A 23,418-nucleotide genomic window follows, 5' to 3' on the forward strand; every position below is an offset into this window, starting at 1 on the left:
TAGCATTTTTAGTCAATCTTTGTATCTATATCACCTTGCAAAGAAGAAGGTATTTCCCCTTCCCCTGCATCTCCTCCGAGGAAGGCTCATGCTGACTTTCCTGAAATAAGATTCATTTAGACTCATACTGAAACCACCACAGGCAGATAGACAAGTGACTCAGTCAGTGACTCACGACTTAGCAGATGGAAATAGGGTGTTAGACAGTAGCCTGTCCCGAAATCATCGTACTGTGGTCCTCTGCGCGGGATGCGCAGAGCAGCTGTACGAGGCTGTGCTGAACGCGGCTTGCTGTGGGCATGCTGGTGTCCTTCAGAGCCTTTCCCCTTGAGAAAACAGAGCTGCAAGGGCAGGAGAAGATTCATTGACTTTTCTTTCCCAGCCGTAAGCCTCTTCAGCCTCTCGCTGCTGAAGTTTGTGAGATCTGAGCAGAAAATACGAGAAGCTGGGCGCAAGGGAGGCAAAACAAGGCGGGCAGAGTGCTAAAGCCAGGGGTGATAGGCAGCGAGCTCCGCTGTCCCCCAGAAAAGGGACACGAAGGCAGCCTCGTTAAGGAGATTTATTATGCAGAGTTGATGGGAGCTGCAACCCTACAGCCAGGACTGAGACAGCAAAGCCATCATTGCAGCTGGGGGAAGGTTTAAGAGGTCTTTTTCTTCTCTGATTTCCACAAGTGAGTTAATCGAGCCTGAATGCACAACCAGGTGGGCAGAGAGCAGGAGGCAGGAGCCCTCCTGCGAGGGGCTGGCCCGTTGCTCCTGCAAAGCATGAGCTGCTCCCTACAGCACCCTTGGGCTCTGTGAGCACGAGGACGCAGGTGGGAGCTGACCCCCTCCTGGCGCATCGCCCTGCGGCTGGCAGCTCTGAACCGCCGCGCTGTCGACAGGCCGAGACACCAGCTGCTCACAGGGCTGCCCAGTATGAATTCAAACTTCCTCTTAGAAATCATTTATAGGAAACGCTATAAAGTTCTGCCTCTTCTTTTTTTTTTTTTTTTTTCCCTAAAATAAGACGTTTTAAAGTGGTTCTTCGAAAACTTTGGTCTCAAATGCCAGCACAGCTGCAGGACGATCGCCCTGTGGCTCTGCCGGTACCCAAAACCACTCCGCGGCTCGGGCAGCCGAAGGAGGAGCACGGCGCGCACTGGAACACCCAGCCCCAGGTCAGCCCCTCTGCTATGGCACCCGCTGCACCCCTTCCTCCCAGCACTGAGCTCGCGGCCTCTCCTTTCCCTGCCGGGCCTCCCCACAGCGGCCAGCACGCTGCCGGGCCTCCAGGCGAGCGAGGAGCTGGCACGCCTTGTCCTGCTTCCCCTTGGCTTCACTGTGCCTGGTGAAGATTATCCTCGCGGGGGAGTCATGAGCATTAATTCAGCTGGTAAAGAATGTCAAGCCTTTTGGCCATCCCCTGGTTTGTTATTAACAGCAGAAAAAAATCAAACCTCACAGGATAAATCCTATTCCAGGCCAATTCACCTCATGGAGCTTGTGTGTGCTGCAGTTAATTATTTAGATCTCACATGCTGGGTTTGTTTCTCACAGACAAAACCCAACACATGCTCCCAGGCAGAAGGTAAGCGGTTACAGTCCCTGGCTAAAACCTTCCCATGCAGGCTCCCAACATGTTTACTAGTCAGCTACATTTTCAGCACCTGACTGGTTTGTTTGTGGCCTTTTTTATCTGGTGTTGGCACTGACACTCCCGGTGCAGCAGTCGCCCATGTGCAATAGCAGCCCTGCTTCAGCCTCCCATCGTCCCAAAGTCCCCATCACCACCCCCTTGCACCCGCACTGATTTCGTTATTTCCACCCAGCCCTGTGCTCTGGCTGCCCGGGCGTGATAACCAGGGCTTCCCACAGCCTCAGTGCCTCCTCCTCTCCCATCGTGGACCACCAGCACCAGGCACCTCCCGCTCTCCTTGCAAGAAGCCTGGTGGGGCTGCCTGCCCGCAGGGAGGGTCATGGGGCAGCTCCTGAGCTTGTGCCAGCTTGCAAAGCACAGCTGAGGGTTTCTGCTCTCCTCTCACCAGCTGCCCAGGTTCTCCTGAAGCCCACAGATCCCGTTAGGCTCGTTAAAGTCAAAATGCTGAAGAAATGGGGACAGATGCTGTACTGTCCAGCCTGACCCAGAGACACCCACCTCCTCCTCCCTCACCGTGCTCCCGTGCAGGTGATTTCCACCCGCTCTTCATCAGGAGCCAAATTTAAGCTGCAGGCCCAGCAGCCTGAGGGCAGTGGCAGTGCCCTGGGGGAGCTCAGGTGGTTCCTGCTGGCTGCTTTAGCAGCCAGCTTCCTTGGAGGGCAAAGGAGATATTTTTTGGCTTATTCCTCCCAAGGCATTTCTCTTCTTGCTGCCTGGGCTGTGTGCGTTAGGGGAGCTGAGCTGCCAATCCTGCTGCACCAGCAGGCTGTGCATCAGGCATGCGTGGAGCTTGGGCTGCAGGTGGTGGCATGGCCCTGTCCAGGGCTATGCAATGCAAGATGACTCTGCTCTACTACTGAAATTTGCTACTCAGGGAGCTGTTTTCTCCTTTAAAAGCTTCATTTTTGCTTTAATTTGATTTGGGGAGGGTGTGTGTGTCACTTTCTTCCTTGGTTCCTACACAATCCAACTTCTCTGCAAGATCTCAGTGATCTGATGTTGCCTCTAGCTGCTTCTAACAGAGACCAAATCACTTTCAAACCTTGACAGGTCGTATAGGTGACCCTGAATTTTCTTTGTGCAATACTTGGCACCTCACCTCTGCTTTGCATCCGTTCCTGATGCGGCCCTGCTTTGAGAGCCACTCCTGTACATCAGCTGCTGCGTGTTAGTCAGCCTTGCAAGAGCTCCCTCTAAAGTACTGCAGTCTCTGGTCCCTCTTTGTTATTTATGACTAGTCTATTGCTTTCAAAATAGATTAAAGTACTGCCAGGCTGAGTAGATTCATCTCTAGATAAAATATCAGATGAGTATGGAAAGGCAAAAGCTTTGCACTGTGAGGAAACCTCTGTTAAGTGCGGGGGGAAAATAAATCAAACACCTCCTAACAAAGGATTGCTATTTTTTTGTTGGTTGCTTTCACTGTTGCTGTACTCACAGGAACTGTCGGTGAAATCTGTAGTGCCTGTACTGAGCCCCAAGTGTCCCGGTAAGGATTTGTACGATGTAGTGACAGCATCCTGCCATCAGTTACTTTGCACCAAGGCCAGCAGGTTGGGTGTCAGTCCGACAGCCGCCCTGCGAAAGGAGCACTGTGGTGAACCCAAGTGCAAGCGATTGCCCAGGTTCACATTGTGATGAGTCGCTTTGCGGTGAGCACTTGCGTAATGCTTAGGCAGGGGGTGGTTGTTAGATGTTTCATTGCTAAACTTTTAACTGATGAAGGCAATTAGAGCATCTGGGGCTCTATGGGGCTGTGTACCGGGGCATTGTGCAAGCCCCTTTGCCCCCACGGGGCTGCCGTCAGAGCTGGTTTTATCCAAACGCTATTTGCAAGGAGTTTGCTGAAGGGAAGCTCCCAACACCTTGCTTCAGCTTTCCTCTGCGGAGCAGAGCTCAGGGTGGATTCCTCTTGGCCCTTGAAGTAAGCGTGCTGGTGACAGCTGTAATCAGCGCAGGGGCTCTCGTGCTGCTGCTGAACTGCAGCAGCTGCTGGAGGAGCGGAAAATGTTATTTTGTTCCTAGAAACTTGCGTGCAGCTTAACGAAGTGATGCGGCATCTCAGTCTTCGTTTTAGCCTGTGTGGGTCCCGTGCCTTCAGCCATGTGGGCCCAGGAGATGCCGGTGCTGACAGGGGTTGGTGCAGGTTGCGGCGTCCCTGGAAGCAGAGTCTGGGTAAACAGATGTTCTGCAGCGCTGGGGAGGTTCCCGCTTAACTTCTTAGCACTACAGCTCCCTCAGGGTTTGCTCTGGGCTTCCAGAAGTAGCTGGCAGCTCATTAACAGCTTTTTTCCTGGCCCGGGAAGCTGTGCGGGTCATCCGGAGGCCTCGCTTTGGGCAGGAGGTGCGTGCTGCCAGGTGTTAGCTCACGTGCTGCAGCACACGGTGTGGTCCCAGCTGAAAGGAAAACGTGTTACAATCTCTTCTGGGTTCACCCGCTGTAGCTAAAGGCAGGTGAAGCATCAGAGCCATCGCACCATGCTGGCAGGCTGAGGGCGAGAGGAGAGAGAAGCCGTGTTCCCTGTGCTCCCCCAGGTGACAGCCCTTCTCCTCATCCTGCCCCAAACGCAAGCTGAGAGCAAACACTTCGGGTCCAAGTCCCATTCCCACAGGTTTATTAACAAGCCCTAACGCCAAAAAGTGCTGCTGGCTGTGTCGCGAGGCTGACGGGCCCTGTCTGTGCCACCCGCAGGCATGGAGGAAGCGCTGGTTCGTGCTGCGCCGAGGCCGCATGAGCGGGAACCCCGACGTGCTGGAGTACTACAGGAACAACCACTCCAAAAAGCCCATCCGCATCATCGACCTCAACGAGTGCGAAGTGCTGAAGCACTCGGGGCCCAACTTCATCAGGAAAGAGTTTCAGAACAACTTTGTCTTCATCGTGAGAACCACCTACCGCACCTTTTACCTGGTGGCCAAAACCGAGGAGGAGATGCAGATCTGGGTGCACAACATCAGCCAGATCTGCAACTTCGGGCATCTGGAAGATGGCACAGGTAGGATCGTGCTATCTTGGGGCTTGGGGCTGGCTTGAGGTTGGGGTTTTCCATAGCATTGCTCGGGGCAAAAGGAAGCATGGGGCTCGTTGGGGTGGCAAGGGATGTGGGACTTAACATCTCCTACAGCTCCACGTGGTCCTGAGGCGGTGCAGACCCTGCTCTGAAGGTTACTGGGGGGCTGGCTTCTGCTGGGCGGAAATAAGAGCTGGCCGCTTGGTCTCACGTCGATGAAGCAATCGCTGCTAGAATAAACAGCAGGTCCTTAATAAGAAAAGGTACTGTTTATGTGAAAAGCTGATTGAGTGTTATCTTCTGGGGTTGTTTATTTCATTACACGGCCCATGTTTATTTAGTTTGGCTTAACGTAAGACACCTGTTCCAGGAAAGTGTTCTGCAAAACTCGCGTTTTCTCAAGCTTTGTTGAACGTGGAATGTGCGCAGATCTGGGTGTATGTGCACACATAAATCAATGACGAAAATGGTGAACTATCCTAGCCTATTAGTGAGAAGAAAAATAAAGCAAAGGCAGAGGACAGGAGAGAGCTAGGGGTGTCTGTCTAGGCTAAAGCGATGGTCCTCCAGTGCAGCACGAAGCCGGCCTGTTCTGCCAGCCCCACACCTGCGGGCAGTCAGCGGGGTGAGTTTCCTGGAGAGCTTCCAGGAGCTAACCACTCCAAGAGGGATCTAGCCAGGAATTAAAGCCAGGACCCATGTCATCATCAACTTACCTTTCAAATGAGAAAATCAGGCTCAGATAACAGCCATCTGTCTTTCCCTTGACATTTCCAATGGGCAGATACAGCAGCAGTTTCAGAGCTTTGTAGGAAGTGAGTCAGGGCTAAGCCCTTCGTGGTGATAAAAGCCAGCCTGAGGGCAGAAAAGGGTGGTGATGGAGGGACTCGGCCCCACCAGGGGACTCAAAGGGCAGCAAGATGTTTAGGGGCGGTCTATCCTGCCATGGTCGGTGTGCTGCTGTGCTCCCACTGCTGCGTGGGCATACCCTTACCTGGCAGAGAGGAAGCAAAAGGCCATGAGATGTTTGGTTTTAACCTATCCCAGTTCCTCGCCTTCTTTAATCATCTTTTCAGTAGTTTATTCTGAGGGGAAATGGGAGTGGAAGAGCTCTGCAGCGTTCCTGTTATGAATCTGATGTCTGCCGTTTTCATGTTGGCTCTAGAGAGCACCAGGAAAACTTGCTGGCACATGTTCTTGTGCCAGTACACACTGCCCATGGGTACAGCTTGAAGAGTTGAGCTTTGGGGGATGGCAGTCATCCCCCAAGTCCATCGGAGTTTGGGGTAATTAGGGACTGTCCAGTGACCCGCTCCCTGCTGGTTGGCCCTTGCTGAAATGGAGCTGTCGCCCTTGTGCTGCTGCTCTCGCTGCGGTGCTGCATCGGATGCAGCTTTACCAATCAGCCTGACACGAAGCTGTCTTCCCTCGCAAGACAAAGAACCAAATGTATTTCTTTGTCTTTCCAATGTACGTGTAGGCTTCTGGCACTGCATTGAGGACGTGCCCAAGGAGGTGTGATCTGAGGCAGAGGAGCCAAGGCACTCCCCAGGAAAGATGCATTATTACTAGAAACCTCTGTTGTACTGCTCGAGTGTAGTGTGGCTTGTATGTGGGCAGCACTGGCAGAATCCTACGGGTGTTTCCCAGCCAAGACCACCAGTGTAGATGCTGATGGATGAGAAGTGACAGCTCTTGCTGTGGCAGGCTGAAGAGCTGACATCCCAGCTTTCTGCTCTGTTCCTCGAGGCAAATATCCCCTGCAGTGCAGAGCATTTGTCTGGGTTCAGTGTAAAGTCTGGCAGCTGAGCCTGCAGTCTGCATCGCGGGCAGTGTAAGCTGAGCTTCCAGCCATGCACTTGCTACATCCCTCCTGGCAAATAACACCTCCTATTTAGCCCGCAGCTCCTGCCAGTGTGGTCGGGTCTGGTGTGGATTTGGCTCAGGCTGCAGGGCATGTTCAGCTTCTGTTCCTGCCCTCTGATTTCAGCCTGCACAGTTGCACAGCTTGCACGGCACGTTTCAAATACCGATAAATTGCTTCAGCTTTCTGGGAGCACAGAAATCCCCCAAGAGGTTGGAGGTTTAAACAAATTACTCCTAAAAATTAGCATAAGAAAAGCCCTATTAAATGCAGCACGCTTTTTTAATGTGAACGCTACCGCTACAAGGCACGGTCCCTGCAATGAATCACCGCAAGGAAGGCACATGCAGAGCAGGAAACCTTACCGAGCTGCTCCGCATTGAGGTGACTCTCACAGCCAATACCACAGTGGGAAATCAATCGCTTACAATCCTGGCATCTCTCTGAGAATTCACGGTAGCTTTGAGGCCAAACCCCGAACCAGTGAACCCCCGAACTGATGCTCTGTGGGCACAGACAGCGCGGTCGTGGCTCTGTGCCGTGGCTCAGCCCCTGACAGCCACGACGAAGCCAAGCTCACAGCCGGCTCCTCCTCACCAGAGGCCTCGGGTTCGACATTTAGGCAGCTCGGAGCTGGCCCCGTCAGGCCAACGTTTTAGTCAACAGGAGGGGCCGGCTGGCCGGGGGAGGGGAAGCGCGAGCTCCAGCAGATGTCAGGAAGCACCTGGGCGGGCGGCAGGCGGGACGGGCTGGCCACCAGCCACCGGCCACCCTCGCCCCATGGCACTCGGCTGCCACAAGGAACTGTGCCCGTGGCTGTGCTGAAGGCACGGGAGCTGCTGGGGGAGGAAGAGGTTCCCTCTTGGGCTCCCTCTTGGGCTCTTCCAGGTATTGCTCCTCACCCCGTGTAAATGCCTTGCTTCCTCCCCATGCAGCCCCTACTGATCCCCGCCTGTCTCCATCACCCCCCTGTACCTCCACCTTCTCCCCCAGCACGATGGAGCCTGACACCCAGGATGTCACCGCTGTCACCTGAAGCAACCGGTCACCCGTGGTCCCTCCTGGCTGCGGGAAGCTGGACAGGAGCCCTCTGCTCCTGCACTCCATCCACCCCTCCCTCACTTCCCCACAGCTCCGGTCACTCCTGCTCGCACCCATCCTGGGACTTTCTCCCTTCCTGCTCCTTTCTGATGGTTTCTTTGCTGCTTTTAATGCATGTTTTTTGTTTTTAAACCTTGCTGAGAAGTGGTTTGACACCCTGGGAGCTCGCTGCAGCCCCCCTGAGGACACCTCTGGCAGCCAGGGCAGCGCGCTGGGACGCGGGGAGCCAGGAGCCCCGTTCCTGCAGGAACCCTGCTGTCCCCACTCGGGGCGTCCCCTTCGTGTCCCCGCTGAGCAGCAGGCCTGCTGGTGGCAGCGCCCGGCCCATGTGTGGGAGTCAGGGGAAGTGTGAGGGCTCCTCCCAGCCCTCCTCGGGAGGAAATCCCTCCCTGCACTCCTCAAGGCTGCTCTTTCATGTCAGCCTCTGGCAGCGTCTCCACCTCCCTGCAGCCCGGTGTGGTGGGGGGGAGCTGCAGGCAGGGACCCCCGCTTTCACCCATTGTGCCATTGCACAAGGACAGTTTTGGAGCTGGGGTCTGTAGCAGGAGGGAGAAGCCTTCTGGTTTTCCAAGACCTACATTGACAGGGAAAGTTGATGGGGCATCCTCCATGGTGAGTCTTCCCGTCAGTGCAGGGCAGAGGTTTTGGGGTTAGTACCCACCAAAACAGCTATTTTGCCAGCCGAAGCGCTGTGCTCAGCCTTGCTGGCAAACGGGAGGACAGAGGGGGAGAGGCACGGAACCTATTTTCTGCCTGCTCTCCCTTGAAAATGGCCATGCATAATTCATTCTCCCCAGCTGCCGCCGCAGCACGACTTTAATGCACGCCTGATGCGGTTCCCAGCAGAGCTGGTGGGAACTGGGATGGGGGGCCAGGAGCTGGCTCTGGGTAGCCACGTCCCCAAAGGCTAAAGAAGGGCAGCCACGGCGAGCGGCAGGGACGGGGACGGTGCAGACCTGCCATGTGTTGTGCAGCTCACAGCCCTTCCTGATGGGATAATCTGAGGCTAAACCCTGCGAGTAGCAGATGGAGCTCAGGCCTGTTCAGTCTCTGTGCTAGTAATCCACAATGTCATTTATTTTTCTTGTGCACTGTGTTGGTTTTGTTATTTCTTTAAATACGTGGTCAGATGGTGATGTTCACATGCTCGCTGAGGTCTCTGTGGAGTTAGCCTGGTGCATATTTGATCCCCCTCAGCTTGCAAGCCAGCTCCGAGTCCAGGCTCTGCAGGCTGAGCCAGTGCCTGAGCCAGCAGGATGGAAAAGAGAAGTTATTTTTCAGCTGGGAAGGCTTCAGCCGTCAGCCCTGCTTCACGAGCCTGAAAGCCTGGAAAAGCTGTTCCCTTCAGATGATCGCTGGGGCCAAGAGGGCCGCTGCAGTCCTGCTGCTCCAGGCACCTGCTGAAAATTAAGCAAACGCTTTGCTGAATAAGCTCGAGTTGAAGCACGCGTGCGAGTGCTCTGCAACCTGGGGTTTGCTGCAGTACTGCAAATCCAAGCTATCAGGAGGAAACAGCTGGTAGAGAAGGAAGGAGATGGCTCCCCCTGCTTGAAAGGGGCAAGCCACGGGGTAGGGCGAGGAAGAATTTGGCTTTTTTCCTGCTTCTTTTGGCTCAGAGGGGGAAGGAGCCGGGGGGAAGCCTGCCGGGGCTGATGTGGAGGTGTGGTGTCACCGGAGGGGTGGGTTCCTCGCTGGTGGTGCCCTCCCCATACGCCCCGGGGCTGAGGGGTGACCACGGCAGCCAGCACGGTGCAGGCACTGAGGGCTGGCTCGGCCTGCTGGGGCCCTCGCATCTCACCCTGTGGGACAGGGCCCAGCCCACACAGCCCTGCTCCCCGCAACGCCTCCTCGCCTCGCCCCGCTGTGGCTCAGCTGGGGCCATCGCTTCTCCCTGCAGGTTCGGTGGAGAGCCTGTCCCACACCACCTCGTCCCCGCAGCCCTCGCCAGCCGCCTCCACCCACGCCTCCCGCATCGCCGACCCCTCCTTCTCGGTCGAGCAGGCCGCTGCCGACGCTTCTGCCACAGAGGAGACCCCCAGCGAGTCGGAGTCGGTCTTCCTCCCCGACTACCTCTTCCTCTCCAACTGCGAGTCGGGCAAGCTCAGCCACACCAGGTAACTCCGGGCTCCACCGCACACCTCGGGCTGCAGCCACCCCGGCGTGCCCCTGGGAAGCTGGGGCAAACTGGTCCTGGAGTCTTGCAGCTCCCGAGCCCGATGGGACCCTCAGAAAGCCATTTCTCGGGGGGCTTTCTGTAGAGGAGGTGAGCGGTCAAGCGTCAGCTGTCAGTCCTGGCCCGTGCAGTCTCCCTCCAGGTGCTCTTTCCGCCTGCTGCTGCCCCAGGTGCTCAAAGTGCCCCATGCTCAGGTCGGGGGGACCCTCCATGGCCACAGGGAGGGGACAGATCTGGGCTCAGACTGTGCTTTTTGTCACACGCTGTCACTCGGGAGGAAAGAATGGGTGAAGCCTCGGCAGGACAGTGCTAGTGCTCCTCTCCTTCCTTCTCTGAAAGTCCCCCTGGTTTTTAACTTGGGTTCCTGCAGCACAACAGATGCCTCGCTTGGCGAGCACGCAGCTTTGGGAGCCACTTCTCCACTTGCCTGGTAACCAGACAGGGAAATAGGGGTTGTAGCAAACGCTGCAGCGTGGAGGTTGAAATTTGAGGTGTGGTGGTGTGAGGACTCCTCACGCGGAGGGCTCAGCCTTACAGGGCTGGTGGAGGAGCATCGCTGCTGGCCACGCTGCCCTGGGGGTGAGGACAGGGCCTGGACAGTGCCCTGAGGGTGTGCAGGGCCAAGTGCCAGCAGAAAGAAAACCACAAAGTGGTCAGTGGGCATTTTCCAAGCTGGGAGTGCAAAGCGGCCCATGGAGCCGCTCCCAGCAGGTTTTACCCCCCAGCCCCGCACGCTCACCCGGCTGCAGGCAGGAGAAGAGGCAAGCAGCAGCCCTGCTCTCTGCCCCGTGCAGGTGTGACAGCTGGTCCAACTCGGACAGATCCCTGGAGCAGACCTCATCGGATGACGTGTTTGTCGACTCACTGCAGTCCCAGCCCTCGCTGTACCTCGTGCAGCCCTGCGGTGCCGTGCACCAGGACACGGCCCTGCTGGCAAACCCCGGCGCCGTGCCCAGGAGTGCCGATGTGAGCGGGACACCCAGTGACTTTTCCTCCTCCTCTCTACTGCTGGGGACGCCGCTGACGCCAACCTTTCAGACTGAGCAGAGCCAAAGCGCGCTGCCCTACGGCGTGAGCCAGCTGGATGTGCTCTCCAACACGCCCCCCCCGCGGCCCCCCAAGCCCACCCACTTCTTGGACAGGCGAGGGGACGAGGCGGGCGGCAGGGTGCTGCAGAACGGCCACGCGGGGACCTGCCGGGCTCCAGTGGCGCTGGTGCCCAGGAGGATCTCCCTGTCCAGCCTGGACAACGTCAGGAACTGGAAAGGTGAGCGTGTCTCGGAGCTGCTGGCACTGGGAGGGGTGGGAGGGTGCCCACTGCCTGCTCTCCCGCTGTGATACTTCATGGCAGCCCCAAAATGGTGCGAGCAGGGTTTGGACCTGTCCATCACTTGCATTCAGCTCCTACCCCTCTGTTTCTGAAGGTCAAAGCGTGGGCTTGCCCAGGGGAAGTGCCTTTGTGGCTCTGCACAGAGTCCTCTCCGTAACAGCAGTGTTTCTTTTCTCATGCTTAAAGGACAGGACGCCAGGGAGGTGCTGGGGATGGGATGTAATCCTGGGTGAGCTGGGGACTTGATGTCCTTCAGCAAATCCCCCTCTGTCCTGGCATTTCCTCCTGGCTAGCCTGAAAACCTGCTGCAGAGGGAGACGGCTGCAAAGCAAGCCCTGCTCCCAGCGGGGGTGCCTTTTTGGTTCTTGAAAACCATCTCAGACCAAATAATGGTTGAAAACCAGGAACATCCAGGTGACAAAATCCAGTGTACACAGTAGGTGCGAGTTTTATGTTGTGAAGCCACAGAACAGAGGGAAGCAGCTGGCTGGAAAGCATCAAATATTTTGCAGAGACGTGTCAGTTTTGATGAGGAGACAAGGCAGGGTTTTATGGGTGAGCATCCTTCAGGCCCCTGTAGTCTGAATGGGCTCTCAGTGTCTGGGGCCGTTAGATCTTGCCCTCCAAGCTCAGGCAGCAGAGCAAGGAGAGCTCTGCCCGGGCTGTTTATCAGTCTACAAACAATTCTTGGAAGGTTTCTGCAGAAACACCCATCGGTGGAAATGCTCTTCTTCATTATCAGTTACGCCTGCTTGCTCCCTGAAAAACACTGCTTTTGCTTCCACGTATATGCTGCTCCAGCCCTGCTGGCACGCGTGAGGTGGTTAATGTTTCTCCATCCCAATTTACACCAAAGGGTTCTTAAGAGGATTAAGTGTCCAAATGTCATGTTCTGCTGCTGTGCTGCAAGGTTATCTCTGCCTGACAGGGGGCAGCAATGAATTAATAAGTGCTGCTGTTTTTTTTTTCTCTTCCCCCAAGTGCAGCTGAAACTATTTGAAAGGTTAAACTCTGAATTAAAATGTGCTTCACAAAGGACGGTCTGAAAAAGAAACAGGGAGGAAGCAGCTGCAGCTCGTGGGCTCCTGCAGTGAGCCCACTTGAGTTTAGTTCTTTTTTTTTTTTGCCCTTAGCAATGTGTAAAAGCTGCATGGCTGTGAATTGACCTGCTGCAAAGGTAGTATGGGCTGGTAAAGCACCTGTACCCTGGCACCTACCGGTGTGCCTGACTGCTTTTGTGCCAAACGAAGGAAGTGTATCCATCGCAGGACGCCTGCCCACCCCGATGCATGTGCACCCGCACCAGCAGCGCTGCGTCCTTCTCCTCCGCACTGCTGCGCTCAGCCCCGAGCTGCGGTGCAGCACAGGCATCTCCCCGGCCACAGCAGGGTGCAGGGCAAACCGTGCTCCTACCTGGGGGCCCTGAGAGCACGGAAAAGCACTTTTTTGATCAGAAAGTCATTTTCCAGAAAAGGGTGGTGGTTGTAAGCAGGGGTAGAAATGTCTGTAACCGTACACGTCTGTGTGTGTGCCCGTATACGCGCCCATGTGGTAGGAGTGACAGCAGTTCTGTTTCCTCCGATTCCCCCAGTTCCTTTTTCTGCCTTCCTTGAAAACAAACTGTAACAGCCTTCCATTATCCACAGTAAAATCAGACAGAAACATTCCAGCAGCTACCACTGCTGATCTAGGGATTGAAAGCCATTTTTCAATTTTTGTTGCCTTTTCCTTCAACAAACAAGTTGACCTACACCAAGAGGAGGCCAGCCTGCACAAGGGAACCTTCCCTCTGGCGGTTTGTCCCCCAGCAGCTCAAGCCACGTGCCTTGTGTCAGCATTTCTGGGCTGCAAAGAGAAGAATTTCCCCCCTTCGTTAGGCTTGCTCATGCACCCTTGCTAGAACAACATGTGTTTCCCAGGCACCCCGCATCCCAGGCACCCAAATGCTTTCCAAACAGCAAAATAACCTTCCCTACGTCCCTGTGGTGCAATTCTGTATCTGAGAGATGGGAAACAGAGGGACTAGAGCAGATACTGGGTTCAGATGTTAGTCTGCTTGCTTGCTTGCTCTCTGTACCACACCAGTCTTTCTCCCCATCTGCTTGTGAGTATGGGAAGTCTCAGTTACAGCAGGGTTACACGATCCTGTTCCTTGGCTTCATCACACTTAAAATAGCCGAAATTGCTCTTGAAACACTACCAAGTTGGTTCTGGTCTTGTGTGTCATTGGGTTTCCTCATTCAGGGTACATACCAGGAGTTTGGGAATCTCTGTAACATTCCAGTTTGTTTAGGGCCATGTGCTTTACTCCAGCATTGTTCCACCAGGTTGGACTACCTTGCACATTTTTAATCGCTTTTTTCTGTGCAGCAGACATGGAAGGCAGTTCTTTAAGAAGTCGGGACAAGAGGCTTAGCTTGAATTTGGTGAGTACTCTGCTTGCGTAAACTTAAACACTGATGCATGCGGGCTTCAGCAAGTGACTCATTTCACATTCTGGTAGTCAGTCATCTGCTGGACTCAGCAAAAAAAAATAATTAAAAAGTAGGAAGAAGCAGCCCTTGGCTTCAGACAACTTCTGTACTGCTTCTCTGTGGCCATGGGAAGAGGGAGGCCACAACATGGAGCCCCTGGTTTTAAAGCAGACAAAGGCAGGTCTGCTGTGAAGGACTCCAGTAACTTCAAGAATGAAACTGTTGACCACAGGCACCTGAGAAAGCCGCTTCCCTCTTGGGGAAAAAAGAGGTTTAAAGAAGCCTATTTCTTCCTGATCCTGAGGGCTATCTCCTCCTCAGGATGTAGGAAAGGCTGTGAGCAAAGCCCCTGTGATTCAGCACTGTGTCAGCCCAAAGCTCCTGGCCCAGCTTGCACAGATGTGGGTTACGTGTGGCACCACCAGGCACCACGCAACCAGCCTGCTGTCTGGCACTGAGCGCTGCTTTCTGTGGGGGAGCTCCTTTGCTGCTTGTATGCAAGCCTTGGTGGTGTGCAGCTTGTGTTCCTCTCCTCTGGAAGCTTGCAGGGTTGGTGATCAACCTTTAGTGGTTATGTTCAGCTATCAGAAGTAACTCATCTGCCTGTATCTCTGCTCTCTCGGCTTCTACATGTGCAAAAACCCAGTTGTTCTCCTTTCAGAAGTTGTTTGTGTGAAAGGACTTCCTTCATCCTGTAGGTCAGAATTGCTGCTGGGAGAGGCAGACCTACTTCAGTCACCCCTAGGTTTGGTCCTAGCGTCCAGCAGCAAGGCGCTGAGCTCCTCCCAAGCTGGCACGAGCACCCGAACCGAGTGTGTCTCCCGTCCTTGCGTGTCATGGCAAGGTCCCAGCAGGACCTCCCGAGCCACTCGGGGCGAGCTGTTTGTTCACCACCGTTTCTTTCTCCTTTCCTCCCTTGCTGCCGAAGCCCTGCCGGTTCTCCCCGCTCTACTCGACGGCCGCGGATGGCGCGGAGGACAGTTACGTGCCCATGCGCCCCAGCACCTCTCCCTCGGCGCCCGGCTCCGACTGCTCACCCGACGGCTACATCCCCATGAGCCCCAGCTCGGCCACCTTCACCTTCCCCGTCGTCAGCACTGAAAAACTCACCAGCCCCTTGCCCGAGCTGCCCTCCGACCTGGAGCCGCCTCCGGTGAACCGAGACCTCAAGCCTCGCAGGAAATGTAAGGCCAGACCTAAAGAGCGTCTAGGCTGCGGGCGGCCGTGGCGCGTTTCAAGGCTTTTTCCCTCTCTAGAAGGGGCTGAATCCCTGTGTAGGAGCCTTGAGGACTGTGGCGTAGCGGGGTGCATCCAGGGGGCTGCTTGCAAGCAGAGGAAAAGTGTCTGTGTGTCTGTGGCCACTTCTGCAGCCACGTCAGCGTGGGGCAGGGGTGTGGACCCACTCTGTAGCAAAACAGGAGGCTAACCCTGCGTGCTGCTGCCTCCCAGGAACGGGGCATCCAAACACTCAAATCCTCCACTTGGCGTGTGGGCTGTTGGCTAAACCTCTGCTGGCTGGGTGCAGCTGCCTTGGGTTCACCAGGAATTTCCTGCAGATACTGTTACTTTCCATTCCAGCTTCTCATAGCACTTCCAAAATTTGGGTTGATGATATACTGGTGACGAAATATGGCTATGCAGAAAAAAAATTGCCAAAGCCTAGCCTGTGGTAAAGCTGTTTGGGCTACAGAGCCACAGGGGTACTCAGGAATGGGTTGAGGAAATGCTACGTGAAGCAGGGGGAGAAATGCAGAGCACTGCCAGGAAGCAAAGCAAGCTCAGGTCCTTGCTTGGAGGGTTTTGAGAACTGAAAGGAAAACGTGTGGAGGTGCAAGGAGAGACTGCCACGTGTAGGACCTTTGGGTTGAGGAGAGAGCCCAAAGCCTGCCATGACCTGAAGCTGACCTGTCCATTGCAGGCAGCATGGGCTGGGCTGCGCTGAGACAAGGGTCAGGCATAGATCTTGCAGGGCGTTTGCTCTCCTGGTGCCCGATGTATTTATCCTGCTGGTTCTGAGTAAACGAGGGACTTTGCTTTCCGGCACTGCCTGAAGTGGTCACCTGTTACTGACTCCTATCTCGGCTGTATCAGTTACGTTCTGTGAAATACTCTATTGCTTGCATTTTTCTGATCAGTTCCTGCTTTTCTTGAGCCCTGCTTTTGCAAATGCCGTTCCCTTTGTGTCTCCCTGCAGCACGGCCACCTCCTCTGGACCTGAGGAACCTCTCCACAATCCGTGAGCACGCTGCCGTGACCAGGATGTGGACCGTGCCTTAGTAAGTCGCCAGGAAACCCACCCTTGCAATCTTTCAAATGTTAACGTTGTGGGATGGAGGTAAAAGTAACTTCTCACATTCCACACGATGCAGCTTCCTGGTGAAGGCCACATACCAGAATTCCCCAGGGCTCCTTCCAGCACCCACCAGGCTTTTGCTGTCTCTAAAAAGCAAGGCTCCCCTTCGAGACTGGCAGCTCCAGTGAGCTGAGCATCACCCGGTGCTGTCAGGAGGGATGTGTTCTGGGTATCTTGCAAATTGGGGTTTGCAGGAAACTCCATCTCTTGTGAAGGTTCCTTTGGGAAAGGCCAGAGCTAGTCTGCTCTGGTGTGGCTGCCGTGATGGCCAAAAGCTTCACATGCCTCAATTTTATTTTTTTTCTGGAGTGATGGCATCATTTTTGTTTCTGAAAACTGAGATAGAAGAGAACTAGTTAAGATCAAGATCTGCCTGACTTGCAGCCTGGGTGCAGGCTTCTGTGCTGCCACGTGGAAACTGAGGTTTGCTCTGCCGATGTGACCTTGTGGCCCTGGAAGCAAGCTGTGGGGAAAAAGAAACGCCTTTGTTCACACAGGCAGTGCGAACGGGTGGTGCTGTCGGGCTCCAGCTGCACAGAGATTCAACCTGAGGGAGCTCGAGAGGAGGGGAGGACACAGCGAGATGCTTGCGGGAGAGCTTGGTGGCTGCGGAGCCCTGTCCCAGCCCATCCTTTCCGAAGCAGTTAACCCCACGGGCTGCCTGGGAGGGCAACCCAGCAGCCTGCCTCCCCAGCGCCCTGCCAGAGCGCCGCGGTTAATTAGTGCTGACACAGTGCGGAGTCCTGAAGGATAACGAGCTCAGGGGGGTGTTTGCACATTTCACGTTAACAAAACTAAAAAGCAGGCTGCCCGGAACTAATAAAGCAGAAGGAATTACGCCGTTCATGCTGCACCAAGTAGCCGCCCAGTTTCCTACTAACTAACCCCCCTGTGCCAGCCTGCAGTCATTCACTCGTGATGCAGATTTCCTCGAACAAGGGCCGAGCTGCAGCCATCTCCACGGCACAGACAGCCTGTGTTTACACAGGGTTTGGAGCCAGCCAGCTCCTCCGTGTGCCCCTCCAGTAGCTGTTTAATTCGTGTCAGTCCCCATAAAGGGGTGCCCATGTAGCTAGCTGCCCCAGCGGCGCTCGTTACCCTAATGAGTGCTGTCTGTGCCCCTCGCTGGAGAATGGCTCCAACGCTTTATGCTTTCTGTCATGCCAGAGATGGCAAACTTTCATAAATCCTCCCCTAAAATAAAAAGACACTTGGAGGAACGTAACACTTTCTGGAACTAAGGAATGTTTTTGGACATCCTCTCCATAAAGGCTGCAGCGTTAGTGCGAGTTTATTCCCCATATGGACTGTGTCAGGCTTTGGCTTCATTTCAGAGCATCTGTAAGATGCTTCCTTAACCTCTCCTGTGTTTTTCTTCATAGCAATCGAATGAGCTTTATCTCACCAGAAAGAGACGGTATTAATTCAGCAAGAATATTTGCCAATTCAGTTTCCGGAGAAGAGGAAGAAAGTTACATTCATATGGTAATCTTCATTTTCACACAGCCATCCTTTGCTTTATTCTGCTCTGTCACATTGATGGAGAATGCAGAAGTTTGTTTTCTAAGAAAAAATGTTGAGGAGGTTTGTCCTTTGCCTTCTGTTTGAACAAAAAATGATGAAATGGTTTTAAACCCAAGACAGTGGGACCGATTTACAGAGAGATAAGGGGAGCCCTTCTTCTGCTCCGCAGAACTCAGCTGTTCACCCACGAATGTTGCTGAGCAGTTCCAAGAGAGCACAGGGATCAGCCATATTTACATGAGAACTCATTAAGGCGAAGGCAACTGAAATCTTTTCACCTTTCAGAAGTGTGCCCTGCAGAAATCTCCTAGGAAATGACAGAAAGCCGTTAGCGCACTTCCTAAAGAAACACACCAAATATTGTGCAGAAACAGAACGCCCATTGCCGGCTCCTATTGCTTCTGCTTTGGCTGGTGGCACTAACCCCACTTCCCATCCCACGAGAGAAGAACATCTGGCTTTGTGGCTTCCTTTTCTTCATTCACTCTCTAGCCATATCTTGCAAAAGACCAGAGCCTCGGTTTCCTTTGAGTTTTAGGTGGAAATTGGCTCAGACCAAGAGACTTGAGACCCATGTCTGCCGATCTGGCCCCGCAGCAGTGGCCATACAAATGCATTGCGAAACTGACCACAGCCTCCTTAAACAATCGTCCCAAATTTCAACCCACACCGTTCCCAGACCAAAATCTGCTTGGTAGGGCAGTTCCAGTTGTAACTGCTGCCTGTTTGACTTTCTGGTCAATTAAAACCTCCCACGTGCTTGTGGTCGCCTTGATTTCCCTGGCACTAGATGCGGACAGACACTACCACGACAGCTCCACGGGCACCCCTGTGAACCTGAGCCTTCCAGGGGCAGGGGCGAGGAGCTGGGCTCCTGCCTCGGGATCTTGTCCAGATCAGAATGAGATTCAGCAGGGTGTGCTGGTTTTGCCATAACGACCAGGAGAAAAAGGCACTCTCCATTTCCTTGTGGTACCCAGCTAGTCAGCTTTACCCCACCGGTCGTCACCAAAGGCTGTCCCGTGGGTGCTGGCCGGCCTCACTCGTGCTGCCGGGAGAGTCTCCTGCTCCCGGTGCCGTCCTGCTTCCTCCTGGGATGGTGTTTTAAGAGCATTAAAAGTTTCTCTTCTTTCCTGACAGGAACACAGACAGGCAACATCTCCATACAGTGGTGCTTTTCCATGGACAAGGAAATCTAACCTTGATTACTTAGCATTGGATTTTAATTCTGCTTCCCCATCCCCTGTACAGAAGGTATGAGTCCCCTGTGCAAAAAAAAACAAACCTCCTTTCTTTGTGTCTGCTGGGAGGAAAAGACCCAGAACCATGCTCTGTTAGGTACCAGTCCTGTTTCCAGTGGCAAGATTAACCCCATAAAAGCAGAATTAGGGTGATGGCAGGGTGTCCTTAGCTTGCCTTGTAGGGCTGCCATTAACTTGAGCTCAGCAGAGGGCAGGAGGCTCCACTGGGACATGCAGCAGAGGGGCCCGTGGGTGAGCTTGTTGGTGCTTGAAGGGTCTCGGCATGCTCTTCCATTTTCATAGTCTCCCTTTCCTACTGGTTTTCCCCCCAGTCTCTCTGCAGTAACAAGTATTACAACCCACGATAAATTCATTAGGTAAAAACTGTACCATCTCTCATAACACAGCAAGATGTGCACTTTTGTTCTGGCATCTCCAAAAGCATTTTAATTTCTTTAGCAACGCTGAGAAACTGCAAACCCTGTTCCAAAGAGCTTCCAGCCTGCCCAGGCACTGAGCAGGTACCGCAGCAAAGCCAAGACTGTTGTCTGCTGGGGAAGTTTTGTGTCCTGTACAGCTTTTTATCCAGTCCTCCTGAAGGCAAAAGCCTTGGGACACCAAAGCTTTCTTAAAAGCAAACCATTCTCTGGTTAAAAGCAGGCAGGTTATCCCCAGCAGGATGTGACAAGGCAGTGATGATCTGCAGGGGCAGAAGAGCCAGGGCAGTGTCCTCGCTTGGCAAAGCAAGCGGGGCTGAGCACCGGGGCGCCGGGTGGGTGGCTGCAGCTCTGGCAGGCTGCAGAGCAATGCTGCTGGCAGCTGGTGGCACTGGGAGCTTCGAGGTGAAGCGAGGCAAGCAGGGAATGAGGGGTAACAGAAAATGAAGGCAGGTTTCGCTCACCTCCCTTTTCACAGCCTAACTAAATGTGTTGTTTTTTGTCTCTCACAGAAACCATTTCTTTCTGAGGAGCAGAGAGTGGACTACGTGCAGGTGGATGAACAGAAGACTCAAGCTTTACAGAACACTAAGCAGGAATGGACAGACGAGAGGCAATCAAAAGTCTAAAGGAAGAAGGTTGGGATCTGGAGGAGATTTTTTTTATTTTTTTTTGCACTGGAACCACAACGTTAATGAAGCAGCTATCACAGAGCTCAAAGGCGGAGCTGTAAGATGCTTACGATCTCCCGAGGAGTGGCATTTTTACCGGAAACCTTTGATTTTGGCTGGAAATAGTATGTCGAATGAGTGAGTGGTTCACTGGTGATCGCATTACCCTTTTTACTGCCCTTACTGGTAAGCTACATGGTACCATTTTCTGTCATGATTCTGGGACGAGTTGTCCACCTAACCTTAACAAACCCACTACACATCGCATTAATCTAGGTAGCCCTGTCTTCTCCCTCTGTTGTGTAATTCCTAGTTGCTAAAGCTATTTTTTGATGTTCCTACGGACACTGCGGGTGCTCGGGCTGCTTCTGGCAGCAGGCACCTGGCAGGTAGCGGTGACTAATCAACTAAGGGCTAAATACTGAAACAATAAAAAGAACTTTTTATATAGCGCTCAAGCAAAGAGAACTTGGGGAAATAGCTTTTTTTCCCCTGGGATTAAAAAGCCTGACTCCGAGCTGCTGCTGTCAGAAGCTCCAAACAGGAGTATGGACCCGGGACTGGGACGCGCGGTTGCTGACCCTCCGGCTGACGGTCATCGTGTGAAGCTTCTGCTCTCTGTTGTGGCTCGTGCTTGTCGCCTCTCTGTCTGATTACTACTGATGTTTTCTTCCTATCTCGAGGAGTGTCCTCAGCACAGCACAGCTGCTCCTCTAGCAGGAGGCTGCTGACACACAGCTCTTGGCCGGCCAAAAAATAGAAAGGGAAGCTGTGAGCCTGTTTCTGCAAGTCTTGGGAGACCTGGCAAAGGATCAAGAATGCTTTCATCCGAGCTGCGAAGAAATGCAATTGGAATTGCTGGTAGCAGTCATCAAACTGATTGTTTCATCAGACCCACCCCAAAAAAAAAAAAGGAGAATTAGGAAGCGCAGCACGGTCCGCGAGAGGCTGGCGAGCCTGCCAAACGCAAACAACAATGCGCTCGGGCGGCGCGAGGACCTCTGCCTTCAGGAAGCTTATCTACCTTGGGACTTGTTAGGGGCGCTATCTCAGGATCACATATGTGTATAGTTTATGACATATTTAACTTTGCAAAGCTTGGCTGCGACCTGTGTTTAAGGTGGCGCACAGCCACTCGAGCACGGGCAGCGTGGCCCGTGCTGGATCGGCCCTGGCAGGCTCTGCTCCTGCAGGTAGGTCCCGCTGGCCGGCGAGGTGTGATCCAGCCGGCGAGGACAGCCAGCCAGGGCCCTTACGGAAGATTTCCCCTTTGACAGGGCCAAATCACTGGCCTCCCTCGTGTGCCTGTTGTACCGCCATCATCTGACCTCCCCGAAATGCTTGCAGACTGAGCAGAGGCTGTAGGAACATTGCTGCAGACGTCGCTGGCGCTGGAGGTCCCTCCTTGCTCTTCTCCCTTCTGCCTGCAGCCCCTGAGCTCTCGCAGGGTGGGAGACGTGGCCAGGTTGCACGGCCTGCTGGCAGGGGCAGCCTTGAGAGCAGAAACACCGTTTTCCTCCTACCTCAAGAGAGCTGAAGTGCTCGCAGGCCTCGCCATCTCTTTAGAGCAGATGCAGAGCTGGGAGCTCCATGGTGAGCACCCTGTAAGAGCGAGGTTCGCCAGCAGCTTGGCTGACTGGGCGCTTGGCCCCATCCCAGAAATTGTCCTGGGTTAGAAAACAAGCTGGTTGAAAGCAGGGGGTTATGCTGCAATGAAAGCTGATGCTTGGAAAAGCTGTGAAAATAATCCAAGCTTTTCAGTGTAAATCTGGTGTGAAGTTTAGTTTTTGAACCCCTTTTTTTTGGTCCTAAGACTGATGTAGGCGAGCGCTGTGGGTGTAGCCATGGGAGAGAGGAAGTGGGCTCAGGGTGGGGCTGTGGGGATCCACACCTCTGCAGGGCTGTGCCAGGGAGGGCTGCAGTTAGAAACACATCTGCCTCTGCTCAGAAGTGCCACTGCAAGGCGTGCAAATAACAAATGTCCCTGAAAGCTTTCAGTATGCAGAAAGCTGCATTGTGGAGTTGCATGTCTGGACGAGATGTGTATTGCATCAGGGGACCATCACGCTCAGGAGCCTTGCAAAGCACAGAAAGCATCTGCAAAGGGTGAGCACAATGATGCTGAGCTGCTGCAGAGCCCCAGCTGCAGAGGGAGGGCATGCCAACCTCCCAGTCAGGCTGCAGGAGAGTGCAAATCAGCTCGTGTTTTACCGGAGTGTTTCTTTCCATGCTGTCAGAAAACCTTCTGAAGTGGAAAAATACCAAGCTATCAGGAACAACTGTCACGCTCGTTATTCTAGTTTGTTGTAAAACTATTTAAACTTGGACAGACGTGGCTGCTGGGTCATTCAGAAGTTTAGGAAAGAGCAACTCTTTTGGTTTTATTTTCCTAAAAATATATAAATGTTCAGCTTGGAGGTGGCTGTCCTTAGCTCAGTCTCCCCCTTAAACTTCCGCATGTCTCCTTCCTGCCCCGGAGCTATCTTATCTCCATCGAACACAGCTTACTGGCTTCTAACTTTCACTTCTAAACTAAGAGCTAAGTATGGGGTTTTGTTCAGATTTCTCATTTAAGGTCCCACTCCAGGGTCTGTGACATGTATTCCTGTGCAAGTACAATGCACAGAACAGGAGCGAATAAAATGCAGAAGTTTAAAAGCAGAGCAGGCCTCCCCAAATGCTTTTTGTCCCCTCCACATAGCCAAATTGTGCAATACTCCGAAGAGGGTATATAAAAGGAGGGTGGTGTGAGGATGGCAAAGGCTGACTGCAGAGGTCACCCCCATCGCTAGGGATTTCAGTCTGAAATGGAGCCACCACCTCGCCATGGGCCACCAGTGACGTACCCGCATGCTGCTGTCAGCATCCCTGCAACCTGCGGGCAGGAGGAGAGATGCTGCAGTGCTCAGTAAATTCTGCTCGCTGGCCAAAGAGGAAAGAAAAACTGTGAAAGCACCTGAAAACCGAAAGAGCTTTTGACAGCACCATGTCTGAAAACGTAGTTGAGGCGGGATGCCAGGCATGCCTCTGGTAGCCTCCTCTGTTTGCTGCAGGGCTGTTGTTTCGTTATTTGTTTGTATTTTGTAAAAATATCAGGGGAGTCAGTGCAGAGGGAGGCTCTGCGCCTTTATGAGCGTGGCACGGCCAGCAGCCCCTCGTGAAGCTCCTGTCTCCTGGGGAGCTGGCTTTGCCCTGCTGGGACCTGTAGTGCCTTCTCCAGCTCCGCTGGGGGTTCTTGGTCAAAGCGCAGAAGCGTTAACCACGCGGAGTGGGCTTTGTGGAATTAGCAGCGGCGCCGCGCGGGGATTGCAGGTGCAGCTGGACTGCGTGACGAGGCGGAGGGCAGGCGGACGGCACTGGTGCTGTGGGTGCTGTGCGAGGCCCGCAAGGAGGCCGTGGGGCCCAGCTGGCTCCTGCAGCGCCGGCAGCGTGGGGTGCTGGCCCGGCACGGCACAGGCAGGAGGAGGTCGGGGCCGGTACGGGGCTCCGCTGCCAAATCATCTGCAGCCAGCGGGTGCAAGAACACCTGCTGGAAGTAAATCTGATGGAATGGAAAGGGATTAAACTGCTCTGGACTTCTTGCCTGAGGAGAGCAGGA

The 23,418-nt window shown here is 54.0% G+C and overlaps 1 protein-coding gene across 2 annotated transcripts in view; it reads left to right on the plus strand.

Annotated features, from left to right (window-relative positions):
• Window positions 1-21,676, plus strand: part of GAB3 (GRB2 associated binding protein 3) — a 54,071-nt gene extending 32,395 nt beyond the window's left edge. Inside the window, exons 2-10 of one of the 2 annotated variants that reach the window (XM_084294240.1) lie at window positions 4,334-4,637; window positions 9,515-9,731; window positions 10,585-11,057; window positions 13,491-13,546; window positions 14,523-14,778; window positions 15,789-15,870; window positions 17,330-17,432; window positions 18,612-18,725; window positions 19,662-21,676. In XM_084294240.1, coding sequence (XP_084150366.1) covers window positions 4,334-4,637; window positions 9,515-9,731; window positions 10,585-11,057; window positions 13,491-13,546; window positions 14,523-14,778; window positions 15,789-15,870; window positions 17,330-17,432; window positions 18,612-18,725; window positions 19,662-19,778 — 1,722 coding nt within the window. In that variant the 3' untranslated portion in view covers window positions 19,779-21,676. The remainder of the gene's footprint in view (window positions 1-4,333; window positions 4,638-9,514; window positions 9,732-10,584; window positions 11,058-13,490; window positions 13,547-14,522; window positions 14,779-15,788; window positions 15,871-17,329; window positions 17,433-18,611; window positions 18,726-19,661) is intronic. The other variant, XM_084294241.1, reaches the window with a different exon arrangement.
• The last annotated feature ends 1,742 nt before the right edge of the window (window positions 21,677-23,418 follow it).

This window comes from Netta rufina, assembly GCF_964035555.1.
Source record: "Netta rufina genome assembly, chromosome: 12".
Taxonomy (NCBI): Eukaryota; Metazoa; Chordata; class Aves; order Anseriformes; family Anatidae; genus Netta; species Netta rufina.